The following is a 21,175-nucleotide window of genomic DNA, read 5'->3' on the forward strand; positions in this document are numbered from 1 at the left end:
CAGGGCCTGGCTACCCTGTGGCCACGTCCCCAGGGCCTGGCTACCCTGTGGCCACGTCCTCAGGGCCTGTCTACACTGTGGCCACATCCCCAGGGCTCGTCTACACTGTGGCCACATCCCCAGGGCCTGTCTACACTGGCATCAGGCCCCCAGGGCTCGTCTACACTGTGGCCATGTCCCCAGGGCCTGTCTACACTGGGTCACGTCCCCAGGGCCCACCCACACTGTGGTCAGGTCAGGACACTGGGGTGCCAAGAGCATGCTTCTGTTCTGTCTCTGATGAGACCCATTCAGGGCAGATGAGAAGATGGGGTTTGTCTTCTGGGGGTGAGTTTCCTCCTCGTGGCACTTACTCCCACCCCAAGTGCTCCTTTGTGGACTGAAGCACTGACCTCCCCAAGGAAAAGCTGGCCCTGTGCTCATCATGCCTGCCTGTACACTCCACACCCCATGATTTCATGAGTATTGTCACCAGGGTCCTGGGGAGACAGGCTGACCCATTCTCATCACTGTTTCTCTTACAGATTTTGGCGTGGTTTTTGGTTGAGCCATCATAGCCAAGAGGGTAACTCGCGCTCCCTGGGGTCAGTGACGTGGGTACACACGGAGCAGACTCTTACACTCAGGTAACAGGTATTCCAAGTCTTTTGACAGAAGAGACTGAACATGTGCCCCAAGCACAGCACACACCTTCAACATACCATGTGCTGTTGAACACTTATTTGATTTTTAAATCTAGATTAACCAGATATTGATTTGATTATTTACAGTTGACCTTACAAAAGCAGAACTGGCAAAAACGTTTCTGACTTTAATCCTTAAGTTCAGAGCCAGCAACGTAACTTAAGGATAGTCTTGGTTTATACTTCTAGAAATTGAGGCAAAGTGACATAGAAACAGAATGAAACCATATGAAAAATTGAGTCCTCAGATTAAAAATGATTCAGTCTAAACTTTAGATTCTTAAGAGGCAACTTCCCTTACATGGGAAAAAGCCACAGTAGCTTATATGATGATAATCAGTGTTTCACGAAAAATTAAACTTGATTATTGTTTGATTTTCTCCTCTACTTGGTCAGTAGTAAGTCATGTGGTTTATTAAATGGTATTTATTTTTCTACATTGAACATTTTAGTAGAATGCATTTTGAAATCCAGTTATAAACTTGACATATTTGTTATGATATAAGCAAAATAAATGAGTTGAAAGGGACCTTGTCTAAAAAGAAATGTAGTCACTTCTAAAATAGTGTTCATAGTTGTTTACATGTGCATTTAAACTCAGAAATGACCCGATCATCCAAACGAATAATCACTGTCCTTTTTACAAGGCTGCAGGCCAGACACTGTCTGGTACAGCCCCTTAATCTTTCAGTGTGTGAGAGCCTGCCTTCCATGGAGCGAGGAGTTCTCGGTGTGGACAGTGGGTGAATCTGAGTCATGCCACTTACCTGCTCTCGTCCTGATTTGTGGGAGGTCATGTGGCGCTCGAGCTGGGTTCTGTATGCAAACGTGTAACTGCACAGGGAGCAGCTGAAGTTGTCTTCGTTCTTCTCGTGGCGATACTTAATGTGTTCTTTCAGAGAGGTAAAGCGTTTATATCCTCTGTCACAGTACGGACAGGTGAGCAACTGGGAAAATGCATCTGGTGTTCCTGTGAAACAAGGATCGTACGTTTTAAAGATGTTCCCAAAGTAGCACCAAAGCGCCCACCGAGGCCCTCTGCTGTGTGCCAGATATTGTGCTTTGTAGCTGATCCTCAAAACCAACACGCTGATGTGTCTCTGTTTTATAAAGAGAGGACGTGATGCCCAGAAAAGGTTAAATTACTTCCAAGTCACACAGCCTGTGAACAATGAAGTTGAGAGTCAAATGCAAGCTGACTTTAAAGTCTCATATCTTTTTCACTAAAACGTAATTCTTCCCTTCTTTTGTGTGGTTAATTAGACAAAACAAAAGCAAAATTATAATGCAGGTTATCGTTGTGAATGTATACACATGAAAGGGGTTTGGTACACAATAACCATCTTTCTACAAAGGTAACAATGTCATCATTAGTTATTGAATGTTCATTCTTTCAAATTTGAAAAACGTCACTACAGTCATCAGAGAGTAAGTAGCATACAGTCAGAGCACGTTTCTAAGGCTCCCCTGCAGGTGAGTGTGGAGGACGTACTGTAGGAGGTGTGAGGAGCCGTGGGGGCTGGACTGAGGCTGGCCACTGAGATGCCCCTGCATCTTCGTGTTCTTTCCCCTCCCGAGACACACCAGCACACTTCTTGTTTAGTTTCAGATGGATGACTATTAGGATAGCTTTCAGAAAATAAGCCATTCTAGATAAACTGCAGTTCAGAGAATGAACTACATATTTTTAATACATGGAAACATCTAAGCCTGCCAATCTTAAAATGTAATATCACTTGGCCAATATTATTTAACTACATTTCTATATTGGATTTACTTCTTCAAAGAAAAAAGTTCCTAAGTCACATCTTGCTATAAATGTTATCTTAACTTTATTTTTAATTTCTTACAGAAAAACAGACTACCAGAGAAAATGTCATAATCTTTACTTCATCAAGCTGTCACTGTTATTGAAATTCAAGTCCATATAAATTAAATGTCTTATTCAAGGACAAGCCTGCAATGAACAGGCTGAACACCTGACTCTACATAGCTAAGTACACTGAAATATATATCAAATATATGAATAAAGTCAAACAACCAAGACCCCAAAGTTTATGATGGTATCTTCCGTTATCAGCTAGCAAGGTACCTGGAACCAGAGACTTTTCCACTGGTGATGACTCTGACATGACCCACTTCTCTGGGGACTAGACTAGCCCTGTGAGGACATTTGGGGGGAATCATGCTGTGTTCTAACGACTTCCTGTTTGTACAGTGTTTGGGATACTCCCCTCGCCTGGCGATGCTGCTGCTCTCGGCTGGTTCCAGGGGCTGAGGTCAGAGGCCCCGTGACAGGTGTTTTATCGTCAGCACCACAATCGGTTTGCTTCCACCAGTTAAGCTGCCCTGAACTCCTGTGTCATAAGCTGTCTGCTCGGCATTTCATTCTATTTTCTTGTCTTCATGATTAATTCTTGTAATTAATGTACAAAATACTAATAATTTTATAAAATGGCAAGTTGCTCATATTTAAACAGCAAGTTCTTTTCATAAATATCTATTGAATGTTCTCACACATATGAGATATGAACTTATTTTAGGCCAACAGCATAAAACAATGAAAAATAAATATTTAACATTATAAGTTTATAGAATGAACAGGTTTAAAAGTTAAAATTTTTGTTTTTGTTTTTAAAAAAGTTTTTTTTTTTAAACTCACCTTTTAGCAATGAAGACCTTTAAGGAATAGATGTTTCTTTTTAGAATTCCTATAATACACCTATGGTAGGAATTCAGTACTAAAAAATCCACCCTATGTCTGACCACTTTTCGAACTATAATTTCTTTATGAGTCTGTGATCATTTATGAATCTGTGACCATAAATAAACTTACTTAAAAAACATTTTAAATTTCTGTGTCTTAAACTTCCTTTAGTGGCAGACTGATACAAAACCTGTGAAAAAACCTCCTTGATTTGTTCCCACTGAACCAGAATTTTGATAAATCAACCTGCTGGAATAAAGCTCCCCTGTTTACAACTTATGAAGTACAGGATGGTATGTTTAATTTACTAAAACAGTAAAAACCTAAGTGCTTCTGAAGATAATTACTTTTTCATGGCAAGAGATGTTGCTGGTGTGACAGCATACCTACTGTGGAATACTGTATTAGCAGTTAAACTACATTACATAAACTACATACATTACATACATAAACTACATTACATACCTGAAGGTAGTGAATACCTGAATGAAAAACACTGTATACTTCAAATGTTGTGCTGATTCAGAATGACTAAGGCTCCAATTCTTATGGGACTTAACTGCACTGATTTGTTACAATGGACTTTACAAAGCTGAGTTTTCATTATTTCACTGAGGCTTTTTGAAATCCTGTTACATAATAATTTTACGTGTTTATAAACATCTGTATTTTAAGGTTTTATATTTCCCTTTCATATTTATTGTAACCTACTGCTTCTTCAGGTGAAATGTTAACACATTTTCTTTAAGAGAAAAAAAAAATCCAGGAAACAAACAAACAAAAAAAACAGTAGGCAAGCAGGCCCTACAGAATTATGATGCTAATAACTCTGGACTCGACAAATCTGCAAATAGATCAACAGTGTCCTCAGGCTAACTATCATTTTCAGAAATGTGTCCTTTTGCCACACTGAAGTAAAGAATTTCTAGAGTAGCCTACTTCTCTTTCCTTTGTCACCAAATTATTTACAGAAATCCTACCTATTCTGGAGTGAAAGCTTCCTTTCTGATCTTTTCCACAGCTGATTTCCTAATTTAAGGAAGGGACAGTTGACTTTCTGTAATGGAATCTGATTTGTTTTCTGATCACCCTTGTAGATTTCCTTCAAAAATCGGAAAGTTGATTGATACAGTACCATTTACATTAGCACCAAAATGCCGAAATGATTAGGCATAAATCTAACAAAATATGTATAAGACTTCTTTGAGGAAAACTACAAAACTCTGATAAGTGAAACGAAAGCACTTGATAAATACAAAGATATTCCATGTTCAAGGATAAGGAGACTCAATACTATCAGGATGTCAGTTCTTCCCAACTAGATCTTCATATTCAGTGCAGTCCCAATCAAGTTATTTTATGGATATTGACAAAAATTCTAAACTCACATGGAGAGGCAAGAGACCCAGAAGAGGCAACATAACACTGAAGGCAAGAATAACGGGAGACCAACACTACCTGTCTTCAAGGCTTACTACATAACTTTAATAATTAAGATAGTGTGGTGTTGGTGAGAGAACAGACAAATGGATCAGTGGAATGGAGTACAGGTGAGCCCAGAGAGCGAATGCAATACAATGGAGCAAAGACAGTCTTTTCACAAACTGTAATGGAACAATTGGACATCCACACACAAAAATATGAATGTAAACACAGACCTTACACCCTTCACAAAAATTAACTCAAAAAGGATCACAGGCCTAACTATAAAATGCAAAATGAGTAAGACACAGGCTATAACAGAAGAAAACCTATACCAACTTGGGTATTGTAATGCCTGTTTGGATACCAAAGGCATGAGTCATGAAAGGCATAATTGATAAGCTGGACTTAATTGAGAACATTCTGCCCCATGAGATAAGACAATAAGCGAGTTAGACGATAAACAGACTGGGAAAACTATTTACAAATGACACAGTTGAAGAAGGACTACTATCCAAAATACACAAAGAATCCGTAAAGCTCAACAGTAAGAAATCAAATAATTCAATAATAGGTCAAATCATACCCCCATTCCTCATCCATCTTCATGACAGAGAATAAGGGAATCACCATTGCAGTGTTGAGTTCAAGAATATGTGCCTAAGATTAAAGTAAGCCCAGAGGACAAGATGGAGGAGTAAGGACCTGCTCTTACCGCCTCTCAAGAAGACGCCCAAATCACAACTAACTGCTCAACAGCCAACAGCAAAAAAGGCTGGAACCTACCAGAAAGCATATTCTACTTCCAAAGACACAGAAGAGGCCATAAGGAGATGGTGTAAGGGGTGTATTCACAATATAACTCAACTCCATTCCTGCTGGGTGGGTGACGCATATACTAGAAAGTAACCATATTACAGAGGTTCTCCCACAGGAATGAGAGTTCTGAGCCCTATGTCAGGCTCCTGGGTCTGGAGATCTGGCATCAGGGGGATGAGACCCCAGAGCATTTGACTTTTAAGGCCAATGGGGCTTGATCACAGGAACTTCAAAAAATTGAGGAAAAGAGAAGTAACACGCTTAAGGGGCACACACAAGGTACTGGGCACGCTGGGACACAAGGGAAAAAGCAGTGTTTTCAGAGGAGCCTGGGCCAGACCTACCTGTTGGGGCAACATTAAATGTACCCGCATTCACATTATAGTGGTCCTAGAAGGAGAGAGAGAAAGGGCCTGAGAAAGTATTTGAAGAGATTAATAGCTGAAAACTTCCCTAACAGGGGAAAGGAAATAGTCACCTGAGTCCAGGAAGCACAGATAAACCCAGGATAAACCCAAGGAGGAACATGCCAAGACATATTAATCAACTTGATAAAAAATTAAAGAGAGGATAGCATTGAAACATGTATATTACCATATGTGAAACAGATTGCCAGTCCAGGTTCGATGCATGAGACAGGGTGCTCAGGGCTGGTGCACTGGGATGACCCTGAGAGAGGGGATGGGGAGGGAGGTGGGAGAGGGGTTCGGGATGGGGGACACACGTACACCCATGGCTGATTCATGTGAATGTATGGCAAAAACCACTACAATATTGTAAAGTAATTAGCCTCCAATTAAAATTAATTCATTAAAAAATTAAAGAGAAAATATTAAAAGCAACAAGAGAAAAGCAACAAATAACATACAAGGGAGTCCCCATAAGGTTATTAGCTGATTTTTTAGCAGAAACCCTAGAGGCCAGAAGGGAGTGGCAATGTATTTTTAAAGGGGTGAAAGGGAAAATCCTGTAACCAAGAATACTCAGCAAAGCTCTGATTTCGACAGAGAAGTAAAAAATTTTACAGACAAGCAAAAGCTAATTTGGCACCACCAAACCAGTTTTACAATAATTGATAAAGAAACTTCTTCGGGGGGAAAAGAAAAGCCTACAACTATAAACAAGACAATTATGAACAGGAAAGTCACTGGTTAGGGCAAACATACGGTAAAGGTAGGAAATCATCCACACACAAACATGGCATCAAAATCAGCAAGCGTGAGAAGAGAAGAGTACAATGCAGGATATTGGAAATGCATTTGAAATTAAGAGACCAGCAACTTAAAACTATCTCGTATATATACAGACTGCTTTAGCAAAACCTTGCGGGAACCGCAAACCAAAAATCTACAACAGACATGTGCACAAAAAGGAAAAAGGAATCCCAACACAACACTGAAGATAGTCATCAAATCACAAGAGAACCAAAGAAGAAGGGAAGAAAAAAGATCTACAAAAACAAACCACCCAACAAACAGCTCATGCAACTCAGCTGTTCTTTTAACAATGCATTCAAAAAATGGGCAAAAAATCTAAATGGACAATTCTACAAGAAGACATACAGATGGCCAGAAGGCACACAAAAAGAAGCTCAACATTATTACTAGAGAAATGCAAATCAAAACTACAATTAGGTATCACTTCACACCAGTCAGAATGGCTATCATCAAAAAATCTACAAACAATAAATGCCTAAATCCACAAAAACAATCCCCAAAGTAACAAAACAGCAATAAGAATATATATATCATCAATTACCTCAAATATAAATAGATTAAATGCTCCAACCAAAAGATTGGCTGAATGGATACAAAGATAAGACCCATATATATGCAGTCTACAAGAGACCCAAATCACAGTAGATGATGACTGCAGCCATGACATTAAAAGATGCTTGCTCCTTGGAAGGAAAGCTATGGCAAACCTAGAGAGCATATTAAAAAGACATCGCTTTGCTGACAAAGGTGTGTATAGTCAAAGCTATGGTTTTTTCAATAGTCATGTATGGACATGAGAGCTGGACCATAAAAAAGGCTGAGTGCCAAAGAATTGATGCCTTCTAAATGTTGGGAGGGACTGGGGGCAGGAGGAAAAGGGGATGACAGAGGATGAGATGGCTGGATGGCATCACTGACTCGATGGACGTGAGTTTGAGTGAACTCCGGGAGTTGGTGATGGACAGGGAGGCCTGGCGTGCTGAGATTCATGGGGTCTCAAAGAGTTGGACACGACTGAGCAACTGAACTGAACTGAACTGAATTGTGGTGCTGGATAAGACTCTTGAGAGTGCCCTGGACTGCAAGAAGATCAAACCAGTCAATTCTAAAGGAAGTTAACCTGAATATCCATTGGAAGGACTGATGCTGAAGCTCCAATACTTTGACTACCTGATACAAAGAGCCGACTCATTAGGAAAGACTCAGATGCCAGGAAAGAAGGCAGGCAAAAGGAGAAGCAGGTGGCAAAGGATGAGATGAGATAGCATCACTGACTCAATGGCCATAATCTGAGCAAACTCCAAGAGGTAGTGAAGGACAGGGAAGCCTGGCATGCTGCAGTCCATGTGGCTGCAGAGAGTCAGACGCAACTTACTGACTGAATTCACACACACACACACACACACACACTCACGACCCACTTCAGATCTAGGGATACATACAGATTAGAAAAGACAGTCTCTTCAATAAGTGGTGCTGGGAAAACTGGACAGCTATGTGTAAAAGAAAGAAATTAGAACTTCCTAACACCACACACAAAAATAAACTCAAAATGTATTAAAGACCTAAATGTAAGGCCAGAAATGATAAAACTCATAGGAAAACATAGGCAGAACACTCTTTGACACAAATCACAGCAATATGTAAGATTTTCTCTGACCCACCTCCTGGAGTAACATAGATAAACAAAAACCAATGGGACCTCACTGAAAGCTTCTGCACAATGAAGGAACCTATAAGCAAGGGGAAAAGACGGCCCTCAGGATGGGAGAAAATAACAGCAAATGAAACAACTGACAGAGGACTAATTTCCAAGTTATACAAGCAGCTCATGCAGCTCAATGGTAGAAAAACAACCAACTCCATCAAAAAGCAGGCAGAAGACCTATACAGACATTTCTCTAAAGACGACATGCAGATGGCTAATAAACACATGAAAAGATGCACAATATCATTCCCTATCAGAGAAATGCAAATCAAAACTACAATGAAGTATTATCTTACTCTTATCAGAATGGCCATCATCATAAAGTCAACCAACAATAAATTTCTAGAGGGTATGGAGAAAGGGGAACTCTCTTGCCCTGTTGGTGGGAATGCAAATTTATACAGTACCTATGGAAAAGAGTATGGAGATTCCTTACAAAACTAAGAATAAAACTACCATATGACCCAGCATTTCCACTATTGGGCATAAGAAACCATAATTGAAAAAGAAAGACTCATGTACCCTAGGGTTCATTATAGCACTGTTTACAATAGTTATGACATGGAAGCAACCTAGATGTCCCACTGACAGATGAATGGATAAAGAAGATGTGGTACATATACACAATGGAATACTACTCAGCTATAAAAAGGAACACATTTGAGTCAGTTCTAATGAGGCGGATGAACCTAGAGCCTATTATACAGAATGAAGTAAGTCAGAAAGAGAGAGATGAACAATCATATATTAATACCACATATTAATGCATATATATGGAATCTAGAAAGACACTACAGATGATCCTATTTGCAGGGCAGCAAAGGAGACGCAGATATAAAGAACAGACCTTTGGTCACAGTAGGGGAGGGAAAGGGTGAGATGACTTGAGAGAGTAGTATTGAAACATGCTATTTTCATCTGTTTCTAGTGCTTGGAAGGCAGAATGACAGCTGATTTCTTTACAGGAGAATATGAACACATTACTATTGTATTTTACTGCTGTTTATACACTGGCTGTTAATATCAGAGACGACCAACATAGATACAGGAAAAAAAAAAAAAAAACTGTCTCCAAATTAGTATGTTCTGAACTATACCACCAAGGTTTCCTTCCAGAACAGTGGAGCAGCATCAAGGGGAAGTATGGCTTCTCCCAGAACCTACTTCTGCTGCCTGCTGCCATGTAAGTGAATGGAAGTCAATGTCCAGGCACGGTGCTAAGCATCTCACGTGCGGGTCATCACAGTGCACACATGAGATGCACTGACAAAAGACTACACACTGTTACCATGGACATCACTCCATTCGCTAAAGAAATTACTCTCTATTGCTATCTGCAATAAATTCTCGTTTTCAGAAATGTTCCCTATAGTGGGGTGGGTTCCCACACAGTGCAATGGAAGCAATAATCCTTCAGAGGTGAGAACCAAGCGGCCGTGAGCTCCAATTACCGTTTTCATCATGCCCGCTGGCCTCCGGCGTGCCCTGCCTCTGGTCATCCTCGGGTGCCTCGGGGTAGATGACTGCAGTGTCTTGTTGTTGCAGGAACTCTTCAACGTTAGGATCATGGTTTTGTTCATTTTCTGCATCTGAGTCGCATTCATCATCTTTTACTAAAAGAAATGCATACTCTATAAAAAGCCATTTCACCAAGTTGTTACATAGTTTTCCTAAATAAGAAACTATCTTGAGAGAATACAACTGTCCTTGAATCTATAGGAAATATTTACAGGAATATTAAAAACAATTTACTCATTCAGCTATAATCTATTGAGAAGTCTGTTTTTATAAGTTTACAGTGTTCTAAAAGTCTCAACATTGTTACCATATCCTCTTTAAGTTTTAGGGTTGTACTTCTATTCCATCTTACTGGTGAACAAGACCCAGTGGAGGCTGGCTGAATCCTTAGTTTCTCAATCAATAATAAAGCAAGGAAAACAGGAAAAGAGAAAAACATAGTTCCCAAACCTAAGTACTTCCTAGCAACTGACTGTACCATGTTTACTTAGAGTTGTACTTGAATGACAAACTGAGTGCAAACTGCTCTGAAGTTCAGTTCAATTATGTGGTTTCTTAGAAAACAGCTTTAATAGTTAGCTACAATCAGAAAGATTTCTAATAAGAGTCAAAGAGTATCAAACTGATAAAAGTGCTTTCCATCTCCCCGAGTATTCAGATACAGACAGGGCTGTTCTTTGTCTTTCTGCTCCAGTAACTGTGTCACTGTTGGGTGATGGGAGAGGCATTTCCACCAAGTCAGGTTACAAGGGTAGAGCACGTCTTTGCTTGGAGAAGGGAGCCAGGGCACTGGTGTGCTGCAGGGTGGGCCTGGTGCCCTGGGGTTCCATCCATCTGTCCTCCCGGAGGAGGGTCCACACTTCTGGTGACTATCCTGGGTCAGTATGGCCTCTGGGTGTCTCATGTATGACTTCTTCACACACTTCAGATTGAAGTCAGTTCTGAATTTGTGAAACAGCAGACTGAACTGGGCCCAATTAAGACGGTGATGTACCAGCATCTTTTTGTTCAACAGATACTACAACACTTGCACGGGAGCAGTAACTCAGTTTCTCAACGTGGCTGCTGTGTAACACTTTAGCACCAACGACAGAGTAATAAAGGTGACTACTCACCATCTTTTCCTCCTTTTAAACACAGGCAGTAGCTATCAGTTACGTAGTGTCTGCTATATATAGTCAGTCCCTGAACAACATGGGTTTGAACTGTGAGGATCCACTTATACTTAGGTTTTTTCAATAGTGAATACTCTAGTACTATATGACTGTCGTTGGTTGAACCCATGGATGTGAAACTGTAGACACAGAGGAATCCAGGATTGGGAGGGCTGCCTGTAAATTACACATGGAATCCACTGCAGGGGGGCAGGTGCCTCCACCACTGTGTTGTTCGATGGTCGCCTGTACTGAGAACTCTTTTTCTTAAGTTGATGCCAGTTGTCACCAAACCTTGGTCACTGGGTCCAGGCGGAGGTGAAGACTCTTTAAGAGGGAAGCCACCACTCTTCACTTAAAGGGAATCCATTTCCAGATCCTCAGCTTTCATGCAGGGCCCTTCCTAGAGTCCAAAAGCTTCTTTCTTCTACTCCTCTTTCACAGTCCTTTGCTCTAACTTCAAAGACAGACAGGTCCCCCCTCCATCCATTACATCAGTACAGTGCATGCCTTGCAGTATAAAACCTCCAGCTGCCAAAGGAAAACAATTCAAAGTACTGATTGGGAGAAGCCTGCTTTACTGATCAGTTAGGCCAACAAAAGAGCACTCTAGTGTCCAGCCTTCCCAGGATTTCTATCAGGGGAAAGGCTGGCGACTAAAATGGGGATGTTTTGGCCCTGGTTATGAGTCTCTGAAATCAGCTATATGATATGGCCAGAGAAAGTAGAGTAATTTCCCCTTAATGACCTCACCTGTTTCATTCCCTAACTATTCTTAAAAAATTCACTGCTCTTCAGAAGGCTGGTGAGAACAAAGCAAGGAGTATTCTCGAAAACCTTTCCTAGGATCTGTCATTAGCTAAAACAATAAGCTCTTCTGAACAGCTAAAGTAGTACAAGTCTGTGTTGTTATATCTTTTATCATTTTATTTTCCTTTTTTATTTGTTAAATTATGAAAGTGTGTGTGATAACACATTTACAGGAGACTTGGAAAACACAGAACAAAGTTACATATAGTTCCACTGTATTACCATTATTTTTTTAAGTAGATCTGTTCAATGTAACTTCAGATATTTGAGTTAAACTAGATTAAACTCACAAATGAAATTTATATTTATGTGATTTCTTATAGAGGAAATATAGATTTGACAAGTTACTTAAAAATACTTTTATCAGATTATATTACAAAATATTTACTTCAATTAAATATTCTCCACTTTCAAAATGTTTATATTTTCTATAGCCTAGTAGCTAAATGGATAAGGCAATGGCACCCCACTCCAGCACTCTTGCCTGGAAAATCCCATGGACAGAGGAGCCTGGTGGGCTGCCGTCTATGGGGTCGCACAGAGTCGGACATGACTGAAGCGACTTAGCAGCAGCAGTAGTTAAATATATCCTAGATGATGGAATGATGAAGTTTTAAGTAGTGTACATTGTTCAGAACTACATATGTAGTATGTATTTTATACATGAATCTTATGTCTTTAATAAGTTATAATCTTATCTATACACTGGTTGTAAAGATACTCATTTGGAGACAGATTTTTATAACTTTTTATAACAAAGATTTTTATAATTCATAATAATTAGATTAGATCTAAATAACCTTAACCTCATTGTTGAATAATCTATTTTAAAGAAGTATTTATTTATACTTTATGCATTCCTCATTATAAATTGTATATTCTTCATATTAATAGAAAAAATTTTATGAAATCCCTCAAAATGTGTATCAACACATTCATTTTAATTAGAAAAATGAAGACACACTTTATTTTTCTGCCAGAAAGTCTGACTTGGCTGATGGTCTAACAGTGATAATTGGTTTCACTAGTGAGGTTATTAGGTACAAATTTTCCAGAAATTGAATGAACTAATAAGTTTATAGCTCTAAGAAACTGATCAAAATATACTTAGCTCAGGTATTAAAAGAATTTTTATTTTAAAATGTATTGACAAAAGGTACTGATTAGCAATATTTCAATATTCCCAACCATTTCTGAATATATTACATAAGGTGCCTCTAAGTGAGGGTAAACAAGTAGCAAAAGTCAGAACAGACATCATTAGCCTTTTGGTAAGTAAGTATGGGTGAAACCTTTTGGTATACACCCAAGGAAGTGAGGGCCTGAGTGATTCTGGTGACTGAGAAATAAATCCTTTAGTGAAATAGGTGGCTCTGAATTTTTGCTTTCAACAGAACTGAAGGCGCATTTAATAGAACTGATCATTGACAAGTCATTAAAATATTCTTCTTAATAGATAACCATAATTCTTTGCATATAGTTCTGAAGATGTATAAAGAATTTAATAAATCACTTATGAGAAAAAACTGATTTCATCTTTTTACTTATGAGAATAAAGTTCTCTCAGAGCTAAAGAAAAGCCAGAAACAGAATTAATGCTCCACACTCTTTCTTCTAGAATAAGCGACATTAAACTACTGATTATGGGCTAATTAAAAAATACTTTGGCTCCTTTAATCTCATTTCCAGTAACATTTTACTTTAATGAGTAGTTGACCCCTGAACAACACAGTTTTGAACTGCATGGGTCCTCTTGTACTGGATGTGTTCAGTAGTGAATACTACAGTTCTCCATGCTCCACGGTCGGTTGTGTCCATGGATGTGGAACAGCAGACAGAGAGGGGCTCTGTGTACGGAGGAGCTGGGTACTCAGGAGGGCTCACTGTAAGTTGTATGTGGATTCTGACTGGGCAGAGGGGTTGGCGCCCCAACCCCTAGGTTGTTCAAGGGTAAACTGTAGCATTAAAATTTGTCATGTATGTTGTGATCAGTGATCATAGGATAAATCAATCCATAAATTTTAAAAAATCTAGGAGCCATATAGTCCCTGGAAACTAAACAGAAAGTTAAATTTCAATTTATATATATGTTTTTCTCGCAAAAAAACGACAGTTGATCAAAGTATCTTCGAAGAGGAAATACACTGGTTAGCATTAAATTCTATATTAGTTCAGGGAGTAAACATTATGATGTAACATTTCTGACTCTCAAAGAGGTATTCATATTTAAAAAATAAATGGTATTAAATTGCTGTTGATTTCAAATATAACAGTGATGTTAGAAATCTCATTTTTAATCTGTCAGATAATAGGCTGTAACTACATCTGACCCTTAAAACATGAGGTTTAGGGGTACTGACCTTCCAGTGGTGGAAAATCCATGTATAACTTAAGAGTCAGCCCTCACTGTATATGATTCCACATCCTCGGAGTTGGCCAACCCCAGACTGTGAAGCACTGCAGTATTTATTATTAAATAAAATATGTGTGTATGTGGACCTGCACCATTCAATCCTGTGTTGTTCAGGGGTCAACTGTACTTATTAAAGTGGAGAATTCTGTATGTCCATCAGACTCCTGGGAGGCAACACATAATCTGTCTGTATAATATAAAATCTGGAGGATAGTAACAGGATGTCCTAGGATAGTTGGGAGGCTTAAATGAATTAACACAGTATGTGTTTAGTACTGTACCAGGCACATAGTAAGTGCTCTGTAACTGTTTTGTTTTCTTCAAAGCAGTCCTGCAAGGTGAACACTGAACTAGAGCAGATGACTCAGTATTGGGGGTCTGCTATCGAAAGCTGGGCTCTTTCCAACTAAAGTACATGGTTTCCATGAACCTGTACTTACCAAGCCAATTTCAAGCTAAGACCAGACATTCCTCAGATTTACCCCTAAAACTAAAAGTGCTTGGAAGTGCATGTGGTGAAAAGGTCTATTATAAAGCAAAATTCCTAGTCTTAAGACTAATAAATTGCATGTGTTTAAATATTAAAGAGATGAGCAAATACAGAGAATATGATGACAATTTGGTTTTTCAGGTGTGACAAAACTCTGAACGAACTGTCACAGTATAGAATTACAGGATTATAATCATTGGTCAAAGTGTACAATTGTAGGGTTATAATCACAAATTATACAAAGCAAGGTTAGAGAGACAAACATTTAATATAAAGGCTAAATAACATTTTTATGAGGCTATCAGTGTTTTACTCCCATCAGAATAAAGGATAGTTAGGGTTCCGCCAATCTTTATCCTCCAATTTTGAAACTTTGCACAAGTATCAGCTAAATAAACAAAGAAAGGATGCTTAGAAGAACAAAGGCTGTTTTGGGTGACTTTTTCACTCCCTGAATACTAAGCTGAGACTATAGTTCTCTTCACTTCCTGAACTGCAGAAGAAGTCAGCTTGAGAAAGGAGCTGACAAAGTTCTAAACTAATGATGGTGACCTCTTGCCATGGTTTTGTTTGCTTTGTCAGCACATTATTCCCTGGAAGTGAAGGAACTAACACAAGCAAAGGTGAAACATGACTTCAAAGCTGAACTGCTCTCAAGTCTCAAACAGCCAATTTCCACCCTTCTTTGCTGAAAACTGCATTTATCAGAGTTTTATTAAGCGTTTGTGTTCTCCTAACTCCCCGAGTGCCAGGAAAGTAACACACAGGGCCCACTATTTTGGAGGCGGGGGTGCTGTATTTCAGCAGGAACTCTAGTTTACGTACAGTTACACTACCTTCCAGACCTGACTATTTTTGGGGAGGGAGGGAAATTATGTATCACTCAGTACTTCAAACTGAAAGCATGAATTCATTTCATTTTTGTACTAAAGAGCAAACTGTGAGGTGAAATACTGTCAACTCGGAACTCTAGGTGTCTTTTTTGCTGGCACTTTGCCTCAAAGCGCAAACGATCTTCTACAGAAGACCTTCTACTACTCTGGTGATGTGAGTCGGCACATTTTAATATAAAATAGAAGAGTAATGAACAGCATTCTTCTGTGCTCATTAACACTATTTTACTAACAACAAATATAGTTTAAATACTTTATATAATGTATAAGTCAGCTTGACAAATATTTGATAATAAGCATACCTGAATACATTATTCATGCAAGTTCAACACAACCATGTTAAAGGCAGAATACACAATCTTTGGCTGTGGCACCATAAATGATCACACATTCCATTATTTGATTAATTTGGAGTGCACTTTCAGTAAGAGTACAAAGGCTTGCTCTTTGTTTTATAGAACTGACAAGTATGGGAGGGCTGATGCTTATAGGTAAAAATCGATTTTTGACACATTACTGCAAAATACACTCATCTTACACAACACAAGGTGATTTATAAGGCTCTGTGGAATACTCCTAAAATGTACTGCAAAGAACAAAAAACTATAAATGTTAAGCCAAAGAAGAAACAAAGAAAATTTAAAACTATATGATAGAAATATCTAATCTATGGTTGAATATACAGAATACAGTAATACTACTTTTAAGTACAGAATTTTGAGGAAATGTTTTAATAATTTGGAATTTCTTTTTGAAGTTTACATTTGAAGACTGCCTTATCAGAAGTAATAAGTGCCTGGTATATATTGGACATTATCATATGAAATATCTGGATTTAAGATTCGCACTTACTCTTTTGCTTCTTAAATCTGATTTGAATCCAATAATAGAGGAATAGTCTCGGGGAATATGTACTAATATAGTCACCTAGAAGCAACAAATTTCTTTGTTTACTATAATTCAACTTCATTTTGGGTTGGGAAGATCCCCTGGAGAAGGGAAAGGCTACCCACTCCAGATTTTGGCTTGGAGAATTCCATGGACTCTGGTCCATGGGGTCGCAAAGAGTCGGACACGAGTGAGCAACTTTCACTTTCAACTTCATTTTGGCCTTTTTCAATCACAGAAATGGTAAGAAAAAGTGTATTCTCTTGTTTGCTGTGACATGTTCACTTATCAATATTCATAATTCTCATCTGGTTTCTAGATAACCCATGATATTTGCTTCTTTTTCTCTCTTCTGCTTTTAGTCTTGTGGGCAATTTCATGTAGATCCTGGTAACTAATAATCAAACTCAAAATAGATCTGTATTTCTGTAACTATGGTAAAAATCTGATAGAAGTTTAAATTATCATTAAAACACTTACTCTGTGGATTACATGTAGATTATATTTGTTATTCTTACAGATGAATACCTGTATTATATGAATATCTAAGCTTGCAGTCTATTTAAAGAATATAAACATCTAATTTTTCATACAGTGCCCCATATGCTTAGGTACTTAAACATTTAAAGGGGGGCAAGATAAAGAGGAGGAAACAGATTAAATGCAGAACTCACAAATGCAAAAACCAGTCACACAAAGGCTGTTCAAAGATGATAGTGCTTGAGAAAAAGGCAAGAGTACCTGCACATCCCACTTCATCTGCCCGAGCTTCCGGCCCCAGGATTTCTTGTCCTTCCTTTCCTGCTAAAAATCAAAGAACAAAAGCTTTAAAACAGATCCCCCCTCTCACCAACACTTAACTTCTATAAATCTGAAAAGGAAACTTTTAGGTTATATTTGATTTGGATTTTCCCCCCCTTGTATAAGTACAGTAACATGTCCTACTAAGCTAAAGCTTTTTAAGGAAATTAAGCAGCTTCACAAAACTCATAGAGATATTTTAGAGAAGCAAAATGAGTGAAAATGTTTATATATTCTGGACTTCTACATATATTAGAATTATACGCGTACTAGGATTTTATTAATGTATTTTTTTTTTAGGAGAGGCGCTCTATCTACAGGCAGTAGGACTCCTTTTCCATCTCTTCCCTGAAGCACAAATTGCTATGTGCTGGGCACTGTGCCAGGTGCTTTATCAACCCATTTCCTTTAACCTTCATAAACTATCTCTTTATAAATTAAAAAATCCCACCAAAACATGAGGCTTGAAGAGGTTACAGAACCTGCCTAAGGACACACAGCTACTGGGTGGTGGAATATGAATGCAGGTCTGAATGGCTCTAAAACCCGCTCTCTCCTCCACCCTGGCTTATCTCACTCTAGACAGAGTCCCTGACAACCTGCAGTGTGCCCAGAGCAAACAGGTAAGGACTATACCTTTTCTTTCACTCTCTTCATGATTGTAACTACTAGTAAGCAGTAACAAATGATAATAGTGGTGCCAATAAATATTTTAGATGTCTATTATTCACCTTCTCTTGGGCTCAGATGGTAAAGAATCTGCTTGCAACACGGGAGACATGGGTTCAATCCCTGGGTCGGGATCTTCCCGACCCAGGGATTGAAGGGAAGGGAATGGCAACCCACTCCAGTGTTCTTGCCTGCAGAATCCCATGGACAGAGGAGCCTGAAGAGCTACAGTCCATGGGGTCACAGAGAGTCAGACACGACTGAGCGACTAACACACATTATCCACCTCTGACACCTATATATTTGTAATGAGCTGATAAGATCAGAGTCAACATGCACATTATTTAGGCAAGCAGAAAGTAAACTTTATATATTTAGGTACATTTTATTTATTGAGTAGTTTATTAAGAACGTGTGCACATACAAAAGACTAGAAGTTAAAAACTGCTTTCAGAGTATATAATGTAATTATGATCAGAAGACTTACAAAGTCACGTTAAAACACTGTGTAGTTATCTGCACTCCCATCAAATCCCATTGAATATGTCAATCAAAAATCTTGATTCAGATTTTCCTCAAGTTTGATAATTGAATTGAGAAATAGAGCACTAATCAAGTAAAATCTGTGCTCACATTAAAGCATGTATTTCTATAAGTGTCTTGGATTACTGGGTGGATTTATTTGGCAGATTTTCTATACTCATTAACTTTTATGTTACTACTTAAAGATGATCATTATGTGATAGTTAAAATATGCATAAACCTCTTTAGATCAGCATAAAAATCACTGTCTGAAGTGGATAATGATGAGATTAACTTCTGCTGAAGAATTCTGATTTTATATCTGCTATCAGCAAAATGACAATTTAAAAATCCCTGGTCAAATGTTAACAATACTCTATGATAAACACTGGTATTTGCTAAGCATCTGAAAGTCTCCAATGTTTATTTTTTTTCTCTTCCTCCAAAGCATCTACTTAATCTAAAATAATAAACAGTGTGCCAAGTGGGTAATTATGACAGCAATATATTTATTACTGCATATACGTGTTCACTGCTTCTCCTCACATGAAAACCGAAGCAGGCTGAGCTAGGACTTGCTAAGGTGGAAGGTAACACTGATTTTGGTTATTTATTTTGGAGTTTTTATTTCTTTTTTTTTCTTCAGTACCACATGGCATGTGGAACTTTCCCCGACCAGGGACTGAACCCATGCCCGCTGCAGTGGAAGTGCAGAGTCTTAAACACTGGACCACCAGGAAAGCCCACAGTATCACTGACTTTAAAGTTTAAAATGTTATTTTGGACCTTATTAATTTTACTGCTTGCAGTTAAAGCTAACTTAAACACTGTCTGCAATTCAATTAAATTTTTCCTTCTGCTGGAGTGACATCCAGGCTACCTACATGAGAATGTAACATGTCAGAATCTGGTCCAATGCTTATTTACCAGTTGGAAACCTGGAAGGCTCCAATCATCCCCTCTTTATTGGGGGCAGAATTTTTGTTCAACAACTAAAATCATGTCAACTAATGAAACAGAAATGGTGCTCGCGCTGGGCTGTCAGGTGGGTACCCTCCTCTCCCAAAACTCACTCCTGCAGTAGTCCCTCCCCGCTCCATCCAGGGACGGCATGAGGGCATCTTGGAACAGGGGGTGTTCTAAGTATTTCTCAAGCAGCATTCTCCCTAATGTGTTCTGACCTTACTTCTAGTTTTAAGAAATATAAGAGGAATAAAGTAACTGAATCTACTTATTCCTAAGATTTTTTTTCTCCTATAAGACCTTATAATGTCAACATATTATGACTGACCAATCTAAGTGCAACTTAGGAAGGAAAACCAGAGTGCTCCCGAGGGTTTGGCTTTTAGTCTAAATACCAAAGCAAGTATCTAAAGGACAAACTCCAGAGTAACAAGACTTCAGTTTTTCAAAGAATGGCAAAAGACAGCTGAAGTAAGTCATGAAATGCTTCTCAGCAATAAAAAGGAACAAACTATTGATACATACAACTTCAATGAGTCACCAAAAGATTTTGGAGAGTGAAAAAAGCCAATCCAAAGGTTATTACATACTGCATTATTCCAATTATATTACATTAACGAAATGACAAACTTACAAAAATGGAGAATAGCTTAGTGGTTGCCAAGGTTAAGGATGGGGAGGAGGGGAAAGGAGGAGAGGACAGATTGTTTGAAGGCAAGTGGGGAGCCCTGTGGTCATGGATGCTCTGCATCTCACCTGTATCAACATTAATATCCTGGTTACAATACTGTACTACAGTTCTATAAGATGTTACCATTTGAAACTGGGTAAAAGGTGCACAGACTCCCTGTATTATTTGTAAATTTAAAACTATGAATTGTTTGTGAATCTGTAATTATCTCAAAATTGAAAGTTTACTTTAAAAAAGTCAAAGGCAAATAGCACACATTTATATCAAAGTAGACAGCACCTGTTCATTTTGCTGAAGAATGAAATTCCTAGTAAGTAAAAACAAGTATGACAGATGCAGTTGATTTTAATTAGAGATGCAGATGCCTACTATCAATGGTGAGATAAGATAATTCAAAGTACAGGATAATTTAACACATATTCTAAATTCTAAAACTTGCATTTCTGAAATTAATATCAAGATGTTTCTAACAATTACACATATTTCTGTGGGGATATTTTGTAGCAGTGGCTAAGACGGCACAGTGAGTGGCTAAGGGAGTCAGATTCTCCTTTTCTGCTCCTGTCTTTTTCTCGATGACACACACACCAAGCACATTTAGACCTGCCTTTTTCTTAAATCTGTGTTCTCTGCTAGAACGCTGTTACCCATTCATCTGAGTAACTGCTACTAATCTGACTTCTTTGAAGCTCAGTTCACCTGTCTCTCAGTTTGTAAGTCTTCCCTGACCCTGCTCTCTGCTAGCCCCACTCCACTGTCCCTGTTACAGGAGAGAAACCTATTACAGTAAGACTGTCCAAAAAGCAA

At 38.6% G+C, this 21,175-nt stretch overlaps 1 protein-coding gene across 1 annotated transcript in view; it reads right to left on the bottom strand.

The window, feature by feature from the left end:
• Window positions 1–21,175, bottom strand: part of ZEB1 (zinc finger E-box binding homeobox 1) — a 198,039-nt gene that overhangs the window by 17,191 nt on the left and 159,673 nt on the right. Inside the window, 3 exon segments of the mRNA XM_010860011.1 lie at window positions 1,451–1,653; window positions 10,008–10,169; window positions 17,464–17,526. Coding sequence (XP_010858313.1) covers window positions 1,451–1,653; window positions 10,008–10,169; window positions 17,464–17,526 — 428 coding nt within the window.

Source organism: Bison bison, unplaced genomic scaffold (genome assembly GCF_000754665.1).
Source record: "Bison bison bison isolate TAMUID 2011002044 unplaced genomic scaffold, Bison_UMD1.0 scf7180017864461, whole genome shotgun sequence".
NCBI lineage: Eukaryota > Metazoa > Chordata > Mammalia > Artiodactyla > Bovidae > Bison > Bison bison.